This window comes from Thunnus maccoyii, chromosome 17 (genome assembly GCF_910596095.1).
Source record: "Thunnus maccoyii chromosome 17, fThuMac1.1, whole genome shotgun sequence".
Classification (NCBI taxonomy): Eukaryota; Metazoa; Chordata; class Actinopteri; order Scombriformes; family Scombridae; genus Thunnus; species Thunnus maccoyii.
In genome coordinates, this window is record NC_056549.1 from 617501 (window position 1) to 629084 (window position 11584).

The 11584-nt window shown below is 41.8% G+C and overlaps 1 protein-coding gene across 3 annotated transcripts in view; it reads right to left on the minus strand.

The window, feature by feature from the left end:
• LOC121881883 (pleckstrin homology domain-containing family G member 3) overlaps window positions 1-10166 on the minus strand; it is a 42394-nt gene extending 32228 nt beyond the window's left edge. Inside the window, exons 1-2 of one of the 3 annotated variants that reach the window (XM_042389673.1) lie at window positions 9002-10166; window positions 4752-4809 (exon numbers count right to left, since the gene is read on the minus strand). In XM_042389673.1, coding sequence (XP_042245607.1) covers window positions 4752-4800 — 49 coding nt within the window. In that variant the 5' untranslated portion in view covers window positions 4801-4809; window positions 9002-10166. The other 2 variants (XM_042389672.1, XM_042389674.1) reach the window with 2 other exon arrangements.
• Between the last annotated feature and the right edge of the window lie 1418 nt (window positions 10167-11584).

The window sequence follows — 11584 nt, forward strand, 5'->3', positions numbered from 1 at the left end:
CACTGTTACTGGTGTGATACCACTGTTACTGGTGTGATACCAATGTTACTGGTGTGATATCACTGTTACTGGTGCAGCTCAGACAGTCAACAGACGTTTAAAACCTGCAGAATGAGTCAGAAGAACCGAAGAGACAAACTGCTCCGACTGTGTTACTCAGTCAAAACAATAACTATTATTTTCATTATTGATACATCGTTTGGTTTATTAAACATCAGATGATGATGATGATGATGATGATGATGATGATGATGATGAGACTTCAGATGTCTGAAAACCCAAAAATATTCAGTTTAATCATATAAAACTGAGAAAAGCAGAAAATGTTTCACTTTTTAGCTTCAAAAATCAAAACAATTAAAAAAGTCTATTTTCTGTTGATGGACTGATCGATTGATGGATTGATGGATTGATGGATTGATGGATTGATCGATTGATGGATTGATGGATTGATGGATTGATGGATTGATCAATTGATGGACTGATCGCTGCAGCTCTAACTGACATAAATCTGTATGAACTGTGTTGTGATGTCAGCAGAGTGACATCACAACACCTGTCTTATGTAACACAGTTAAACTCAGCTGGTTTCCATGGCGATTAAGAGTCTGGCGATTAAGAGTCTGATCATGTGACCCGAGATTATCTTCAAGTGAAGAGACACTGACACACACACACACACACACACACACACACACACACACACACACACACACACACACACACAGTTCATTATGTTTCTGCTCTGTGATATTAAACAAAATACTAAAGTACCCATGAGCCTCAGCAGCCGTTACTATGGAGACGCCTCCATCCATATTTCATATTCAGACAAACAGCAGCGTGACGCCAACCAGAGAACAGCTGATTAAAACAACAACTTCCCTTTCTGCTCTTCTTCTTCTTCTGCAGTTGAACTCAGTGATCAATAAGTTGACCTGCTGCTGATTTAATGATCAATGATCGATTCTGTCTCTTTAAATCTACAGAAGATCAAACAGAGTCTCCAGCTGACAGTCAGACAATAAAACCAGCAGCCTACCTTCAACAGAGACCAGCACAAAGACCAGGACCAGCACAGAGACCAGGACCAGCACAGAGACCAGGACCAGCACAGAGACCAGGACCAGGACTAGCACAGAGACCAGGACCAGGACCAGGACCAGAACTGATCAGGACACGGTCGACAGTCTACCTGCAGCCCTGACGGGAGGGGGCGGGGCTTAATCCAATTAGAGTGGGTGAGCAGCAGAGACGCCGCCTGCTGGACTGACTGAGTATCACACTGCTGCTCATCAACGTGAATCTAACTCCAATCATATAGGTAATGTTATTAATATTATATATTTTATTATTATTATTATTAATTCACAGATTCTAATTAAAACAAATGATTTTATTCAGTCTGTCTTTTGTCCCTCGTCTCTCTCCGTCCTCACTGATCTGAACATTGACTCAGTGAAATGAACCAAAACTAATATTGATCTATCAGGTGATAATTTACATACATGTTATTATTACAAACATGTTTCATCACAGACAAACAAAATGAGACAAATATATTAAATATAAAATATGTTCAAATCTGCAGAAAACAGCAGAAGCTGATAAAATACAAAAACAGGGATGTGATGATTATTTAAGCTACGTCACCTCTACAGCAGAAACATGCATTTACATTTAAATGACTGAAGGAAACTCTCTGCTCTTAAAGGAGAATCCTACAACAACCACAATGCATTGCAAGCATCTCGTCCAATGACTGTACCTGTTTAGAACCAGTCAAAACGCTTTTTACACTGCCAGTCACATTCACACATTCACATTCACACATTCACACATTCACACACATTCACATTCACACATTCACACATTCACACACATTCACACACATTCACACACATTCACATTCACACATTCACACATTCACACACATTCACACACATTCACACACAGTCACACACATTCACAGTCACACACAGTCACATTCACACATTCAAACATATTCACATTCACACACATTCACACATAGTCACACACATTCACACATAGTCACACACATTCACACATAGTCACACACATTCACACACATTCACACACACACACACATTCACACACATTCAAACATAGTCACACTCACACACATTCACACACATTCACACATAGTCACACACATTCACACACAGGCACACACATTCACACACATTCACACACATTCACACACATTCACGCACATTCACGCACATTCACACATAGTCACACACATTCACACATAGGCACACACATTCACACACATTCACGCACATTCACACATAGTCACACACATTCACACATAGGCACACACATTCACACACATTCACACACATTCACACTCACACACATTCACACACTCACATTCACACATTCACACACATTCACACATAGTCACACACATTCACACATAGGCACACACATTCACACACATTCACACACATTCACACTCACACACATTCACACACTCACATTCACACATTCACACACATTCACACATAGTCACACACATTCACACATAGTCACACACATTCACACACACACTCACACACATTCACACACATTCACACACTGCTGGCAGCCGTCAGGAGCAGTTCAGGGTTCAGTATTTTCAGTGGTCGAGTGGCTCTCTGCGTCCTGAGCCGCAGCTGTCCAATCGTCTTCTGACGGTGTGTTTATGGTGCGCAGGCTACGTGTACAGACACAAAGTTAGTGAGCAGCGTTATTTATCTTCACTGAAGCTTCTCATCTACGAAACGTTGTTCCTCATCAGTCTGGATGTATCGAACCAGTGTGATGATCATAAAACTATCAGCAGTTATATTGATACTGCAAACTTACAGTTACTGAGAGTATCGGCTGCACAAGAGCTGCTGACCGCCAGTCAGAACCTCCCAGTCCACCTCCCAGTCCACCTCCCAGTCCACCCCCCAGTCCACCCCCCAGTCCACCCCCCAGTCCACCTCCCAGTCTGCCGTCGTGTGTGACTGTGTTGGATGCAGCGTAAAGTTTCCTTACAGTCGCTGTTCTGTGTTCAGAGTTACAGTCTGATATAAAAACAAAGTCAGCAGAGTTTTCAGTCGGTGGAGGTCACTTCCTCCTCCAGACCGTCTGATATCACCACCAGTGAAGCCACGTCTCTACTCTGATGTTATACTGTAAAGCTCGTTGTTTGTTGGTGTTTGTGTTCAGTTGTAACGTCACTTCCTGCTCCACAGTCTGTTGTGTCCGACTCCACAGCGCCACATTCAGCCTCGTATCATCAAACTAGTTTTATTCCAAACATGCTGATATTTTTAAGTCTTCAGTATTACGATATTTTCTCCATCGCTAGCGTAGCATGCTAGATGGAGTGTTTTGGAAAACCCACATTTTACCGTCCTTGAAGGCACCACCACAGAAAATGAGGAAAACATAGTTTGTCGTCTAATGCAGATTTCCAAAGTCCACCAGAGTCCACCGGAGTCCACCAGAGTCCACATGAGCTGGGAGCTCTGGGAGCTCTGGGAGCAACATGGAGGCAAGTTAAACACTGTTCATCTGCATAAACAACCCAACTGCAATGATACAATGTTTCCCTTTAAGCTAAAGCTAAGTTAGAGTCTTAAATAAACTGAGACTGCTAACAGACTGAGGCTAATGCTAACAGGCTAAAGCTAACTGGCTGAAGCTAATGCTAAGCTAATGATTAGCTGGTTAATCTCAGTTTATGAAGTAAAGATGTGACATCAGACTTGCTTCACTCTGATTGGCTGCTCAGCCGAGGATCAGAGATTGTTTGTTAAGTGAAGATGAACTCTCGAACAGTTTTTAACTCTCTGCAGCAGCCATGCTTTTATTGTGAAACAGGAAGCACAACGTGTTCAGACTGCAGCACAAACATAGCTCATATTCAACACAACTGTCCTGCTGCTCACAGACAGACGTCTTTTGTCCTGGATGAGGCGGGGTGGGGGTGGGGGGGGTGGTGGGGGGTCAGACGCCGCCGGTTCCCTCCACCACCCACCACAGAAGAAGAATGAGCACACACACCGACAGACGACACAGAGAGGACGACAAAGACGCGTCTGTGAGCTGCAGACGGACTCACAGAGACGTTATTTCATGTTTTCAACATCACAAACACTGCAGACAACATGAGCTCCACTTATTATATTTTATATTTACTATGTCAGTATTCATTATTATTTTAGTATTTATAGATTTATGATCTCAGAATGACGATGGATGTGTTTTTCATTCTGTTTTCACATTTATAATATTTCTTTAATCAATTGATGTGACGATGCTGCAGGTTTATATCTGACTACATTACCCATGAGCCCCGGCTGCTGCTGCTATGGAGAAGAAGCCAGTGAGAGGTGTGAATCAGATGGTCGCCATGGTTACTAACTTCACTCAAAGTAACCCAGAAATTAAAACTGAACTGATTTAATCATTCATGCAGTGTAACCATGGTAACCCAGCTAATTTAGCTAAACCGGCTAGCATACATGCTACAGCTAAGTGTTGCAGAGTCGGTGAATTATTAACAGTTTGACTTCCTGTACCGAACGATCCAGGACGAACACGCGTTACCGTTACAGCGCTGATACTCAGTCACATGACTGAAGTGGAACCACAAACACCTTCACTCATCAGACTGCAGCCTGAAGTTAACGAGAACATTTAAACAACATTTAAACAACATTTAAACAACGTGACCAATCAGAGTTTCTTACCTTCACCCATCGGGACGTCACAGGAGGAGCTGCGAGATCCTTCAGGCATCACACCGACCTGCACACACACACACACACACACACACAGACACACACACAGACACACGCACTCACACACACACACACACACACGCACACACACACACACACACACACACACGCACACAAAGTGACAAACAGTCAAAATCTCAAGACAAAAACTGTGAAACTCAACGTTTAGTTCAACGTGAACAAGACGTTGTAAACATCTACGTCTCCATGGCAACGGAGCAAAGCAGTAATTAGGAGACTTAACAGAGTTCAACTTTACATCTCAGCAGGAAGAGTCTGAAACATCTTCATGAAGGTTTTTGCCCGTTTCTGTTATTAAACTCATGAAGAGAAGCAGAGAGAAGAAATAAAGAGAAGAAGAAGAAGAAGATCAGGTGGTCTCTGATGAAGAGCAGCGCTGGTTCTTCTTGTTTTCTCTACTTTATCAAACATCCTTTATTTTATTTTGTATTATTTAGTTGTGTCTGAGACATCGAGGGATAATTAATCCTGAATAATTAATATAAACATCCTGTCACATGACTCTTCTCTGTTTTAATAGATCTGAACTGAGAAGATCAGTTTTCAGTGTTTGTCTCCTTTAACCAATCACAGAACAGCGAGGTCACATGGTACAGAGGTAGAACCTGATAACTAGTCAATCAGTTACCAACTATTGAACTGATCACCAACTGTTCTGATAATCAATGACTGGCTTTGACTAAAGTCCAAATTCTCTGATTCAGCTCCTTATATGTGAATATTTTCTGGTTTCTTTAGTCTCTTTGACAGTAAACTGAGAAACATTTTATGGACCAAAAGACTAATTGATTAATTGATAATGAATATAATCATTAGCTGCATCCTGGTTGGAACCTCAGAGCAGAAAGTTCAAGATTTCTGACATCAAAGCTTTAATTTCCTCAAATGTTACAGTCAATGACTGTTGTGTGTGTGTGAGTATGATAAAAGAGGAAGTTAATAGAGGTCATAAAGTGTCTCCTCTGCAGGTGTGTTCAGGTGAAGGTGAGCAGCCAGTGATGCGTTCAGGGACACTGCGGCAGCTCGGTCAGCAGACGTGTTTATTACACAGCTGACGGATGTTCACATCACATCTGTAACTCGACGTTAACGCAGCAGCAACTAAATGTTCCGTTTACAGCGGCGGTCGGTGAGAAGTGATGACGATGCGTTCAGAGTCCGTCTGTGTCTCAGGTGAGAACACCTGAGTCAGCGCTCTGTGTTTATTGGATGATGAGGGCAAAACAGGATCCAGACGGAGCTGAGACGTCATGTTTCTGTCTGCAGCTCAGACTGAACTTTACTGTGAAGCAACGACGATAACTTATAAAAGTACTGACTCATATTACGTGAATATTAATCTGTAGCTTTTATTTATTTTAATGTATTTTACTCCTCTTATGTTTCTCTTGTGTTTATTGACGTGAACACGCCGTCCTTAAAACTGTCGGAGGTCAGTGATGTGTTTAGTGACTCTGTATGAAAGTACAAAAGTGTTTTCAGCTGACTGCAGAGAAGCATCTCAGGATGTTACACTCCTTTAACCACTTCCTGTCTGGACCACAGCGAACAGCCCTACAACACGAAGTCTGTACCTGACTGACTGAGTGATGAAGTTACACCATTGGTCAGCCACATGTCAGGAGGCGTGTCCACACCGTCCAACCATAAACTAGTTCTGACCGAGTCTAGTTTTCAATAAGGTGGCTAGCAACAAAAAGATCAACGTCTTGTGCAGACCTGAACTCCTCTTCACGAGGGGAGTCACCACTGACTGTGATCAGTGGACCAATCAGCAGCCACACAGAGACGTGAATGAGCTGTTAACGTGCGAACGTAACAACCAATCACTGATCCCCGTTGTTTGTCTGGGGAACTTCTTCTCATTGTTTTTATTCTTCATGATTGAACTTGTCTTGACTGTTTGATTTCTTACAGAGTTTATAACAGTTTGACTTGATTCTCTTTACTTTCATTGTTTAAAATCTTGTAGGCTGATATAAGTTGTTACATCATGATGTCATAGATTCATGATGTCACTATTATTCAGATTAGTGTGTGATGTCATCTGGCAACTTTACAAACAGACTTTAGCTTCGTTCCACTGAAAATAGTTGTTACACCGTTAAAATACAGTTTCAGTTCCAGCGTAACAATGAACTTTGTCGCTTTGTGTCAGTTAACACACACATTTAGTCAGCTAGCTATTAAACTAGCACGTTAGTAACAGTCAGTTAGCTGTTAAACTAGCACGTTAGCAACAGTCAGTTAGCTGTTAAACTAGCACGTTAGCAACAGTCAGTTAGCTGTTAAACTAGCACGTTAGCAACAGTCAGCTAGCTGTTAAACTAGCACGTTAGCAACAGTCAGCTAGCTGTTAAACTAGCACGTTAGCAACAGTCAGTTAGCTGTTAAACTAGCACGTTAGCAACAGTCAGTTAGCTGTTAAACTAGCACGTTAGCAACAGTCAGCTAGCTGTTAAACTAGCACGTTAGCAACAGTCAGCTAGCTGTTAAACTAGCACGTTAGCAACGGTCAGCTAGCTGTTAAACTAGCATGTTAGCAACGGTCAGCTAGCTGTTAAACTAGCATGTTAGCAACGGTCAGCTAGCTGTTAAACTAGCATGTTAGCAACGGTCAGCTAGCTGTTAAACTAGCATGTTAGCAACAGTCAGGCGGTGGGTCAGCTGACATTTACAGCTGCAGTCAGTTAATATTAGAAACTTTTGGTCCTGAAGCTTGGAGACGAATCTACAGACACAACGAGAGCTGCAACTACGATTATTTTCATTATTGATGAACCTGCCAGTTACGTTGGTTCATCTTTTAGTCTATAAAACATCCCATAATCTCAGTTTCTCAGCGACAACATCTTCAGATGTCTGACTCAAAAATAAAAAAATATTCAGTGTGTAAATAAATAAAACAAAGAAACCGACAGCAGATAAATGAGTTTAAACACTGAAAAACCTTCATCTCACATCATCATCATCACGTCATTTATTGACTGCTGATCGATTGAACTGATTGAGCATCAGCTGACGGCGGTCCAACTCCGGTTGCCATGGTAACCTCAGTGAACAGAGACAGGAAGTCCTGCTGAAGGTGTGAACGCCCTGAGGCAGCGTGTCTGAGCATGCTCAGAATGCATCTGATCAGGTCAGGAATCTGACCTGTTACCATGGAAACACAGTGTAGAGACACACTGGTACAACCTGTTCACTTCCTGTTTCTATGTTTACTTTATTCATTTAGTTTGGTTTATTATTGATTTATTAGTTCGTTTTATTGATTATTGTAGACTTTGTATTCCTGTTTTATCTTTTAGTTCTTTTTATTTGAGTGTTTGTATAAAACTCTTTAGATTTATGAGACTGTTTCCTGTGATGTGATGAGATTTACTGCTGATAAATGACTTTCACACACTTTAACATCACTAAACATTCAACACTAAACACTAACTCAGTGTGAACAAGCTTCATGTAAAGTGATAAAAACAGACAACCAGACTTCAGGACAATAATCTCACATTTTACAGCCAAACTGTCGGATTATTTTCTCTGCTTTGGACTCAAACAGTTGAAACACGAATCTTCATTTTGTTATTTTGCTCTCTGCAGAGATATAAATCTGACAAACATGTCTCAATAACTCTGAATCTTTTATATCCACCGTTCATCTCGGCACAAAACACAATCATGAAGAATCTTTTTATCTGATCAAACCTGCGCAGAGTTCAGACTTGTTCTGTTTGTTGTGTCGTTGCGAAACAAACCGGCAACACTTGAAGTTTCCTATAAACAAGTGTTGTCTTGTGTGTGATATTTATACCGAATCAAAAAGTCATTATTGATGATTTGATTATTGATTATGTTGAGTTGTGAGAGGAGGTTATTTCCTCAGACAAGCAGGTAACCTTTAAACGATTAGATTCCTTAACGCAGTTCATCAGTAACCACACCTTCAGGCTGCAGGCGAAGCGGAGACTTTCTGACAGGATCGATTATTAATTTCACTTCAGATTAAAGAAACAAAGTCAAACTGAAGCTTCGAGTCTGTTTTTATAAATGTCTGAAGTTTAAAGTGAAGACAGAAGCGAACAGAGCAGTTAAACCTGCTGAAAGACTTTTTACCTTCATGTTTCCTCTCAAACATTTCCTGAAACTAACTGAACACGAAGAGTCGAATCTGAACTCACCTCGGTGACGTTTAAATACAGAAGCTTCCGTAAATGTTCCGTAAAGTCGTATCAACGCTGACAGTCGGTTTAAATTCTCTCTGTTCGCTGTTTTCTGCTCATTAAAACATCCGTCTGCTGCGGACACATTCCGACCGTCTGCGCATGCGCCTCATTCAAAGAGTAGAAAAAAGACGTGAAGAAAAGTAGAACTCACCATCAGCTCCACTCTGAACACTGGAGGTTCTACTGAGGACCAACAGAGGGTTCTACCGAGGACCAACAGAGGGTTCTACCGAGGACCGGCGGAGGGTTCTACTGAGGACCAACAGAGGATTCTACCGAGAACCAACAGAGGGTTCTACCGAGGACCAACAGAGGGCTCTACCGAGGACCGGCGGAGGGTTCTACCAAGGACCAACAGAGGGTTCTACTGAGGACCAACAGAGGGCTCTTAAGACCAACAGAGGGCTCTACTGAGGACCGGCGGAGGGTTCTACCGAGGACCGACGGAGGGTTCAAAAGACCAACAGAGGGTTCTACTGAGGACCATCAGAGGGTTCTAAAGACCAACAGAGGGTTCTACTGAGAACCAACAGAGGGTTCTAAAGACCAACAGAGGGTTCTACTGAGAACCAACAGAGGGTTCTAAAGACCAAAAGAGGATTCTACTGAGACCAACAGAGGGTTCTAAAGACCAACAGAGGGTTCTACCGAGAACCAACAGAGGATTCTAAAGACCAACAGAGGGTTCTACTGAGAACCAAGAGAGGGTTCTACTGAGGACCATCAGAGGGTTTTAAAGACAACAGAGGGTTCTACTGAGAACCATCAGAGGTTTCTAAAGACCAACAGAGGGTTCTACTGAGAACCAAGAGAGGGTTCTACTGAGGACCATCAGAGGGTTTTAAAGACCAACAGAGGGTTCTACTGAGAACCATCAGAGGTTTCTAAAGACCAACAGAGGGTTCTACTGAGAACCATCAGAGGGTTCTACTGAGGACCATCAGAGGGTTTTAAAGATCAACAGAGGGTTCTACTGAGAACCATCAGAGGGTTTTAAAGATCAACAGAGGGTTCTACTGAGAACCATCAGAGGGTTTTAAAGACCAACAGAGGGTTCTACTGAGAACCAACAGAGGATTCTACTGAGGACCATCAGAGGGTTTTAAAGATCAACAGAGGGTTCTACTGAGAACATCAGAGGGTTTTAAAGATCAACAGAGGGTTCTACTGAGGACCATCAGAGGGTTTTAAAGACAACAGAGGGTTCTACTGAGAACCATCAGAGGTTTCTAAAGACCAACAGAGGGTTCTACTGAGAACCAAGAGAGGGTTCTACTGAGGACCATCAGAGGGTTTTAAAGACCAAAAGAGGATTCTACTGAGAACCAACAGAGGGTTCTAAAGACCAACAGAGGGTTCTACCGAGAACCAACAGAGGATTCTAAAGACCAACAGAGGGTTCTACTGAGAACCAAGAGAGGGTTCTACTGAGGACCATCAGAGGGTTTTAAAGACCAACAGAGGGTTCTACTGAGAACCATCAGAGGTTTCTAAAGACCAACAGAGGGTTCTACTGAGAACCATCAGAGGGTTCTACTGAGGACCATCAGAGGGTTTTAAAGATCAACAGAGGGTTCTACTGAGAACATCAGAGGGTTTTAAAGATCAACAGAGGGTTCTACTGAGAACCATCAGAGGGTTTTAAAGACCAACAGAGGATTCTACTGAGGACCAACAGAGGGTTCTACTGAGGACCATCAGAGGGTTCTAAAGACCAACAGAGGATTCTACTGAGGACCAACAGAGGGTTCTACTGAGGACCAACAGAGGGTTCTACTGAGGACCAACAGAGGGTTCTAAAGACCAACAGAGGATTCTACTGAGGACCATCAGAGGGTTCTACTGAGGACCATCAGAGGGTTCTAAAGACCAACAGAGGGTTCTACTGAGGACCATCAGAGGGTTCTACTGAGGACCATCAGAGGGTTCTAAAGACCAACAGAGGGTTCTACTGAGAACTGTTTTTATTGAATGTTGAAAACATAGAGCCAATAAAAACCAAACAGCAGAACAATAATAATCAAAGATGCTTTAGCAGCTTTACAGGAAGCATAAACATGACTGTTATATGACAGTATAATATATATATTGATTATTGACAGTAAATATTTAGTGTTATATATTTAATGACAGTATAATATACATTGATAATGGACAGTATATATTAATATATATACAGTATATATTATATATTTAATGAGTGTGTACAGGAAGCATTAACAGGAAGTTACAGCTCCGTCAGTTCAAGCTGCAGGTTTGTTTTCATTGGTCGACTGCAGAGACTCAGATTAAATCTTTACTGAGTCATTAAACTCTGAAACATTTAACTTCACTTTAATCCTTAAAGATCAAATTCTGCTGTTTCTGCTTCAGTGACGTCAGGAGGAAACTTTACTCTTAAAATGACTCCAGAACATCTGACTGACAACTTATTAAAAACACATAAAACGCGTGTTGGTTTGTGTGTTTTTAATAAGTTCTCACGTTTAACTGATGTCAAATATGAGACACAGAAACACAAAGAGATCAGCTGGTTTA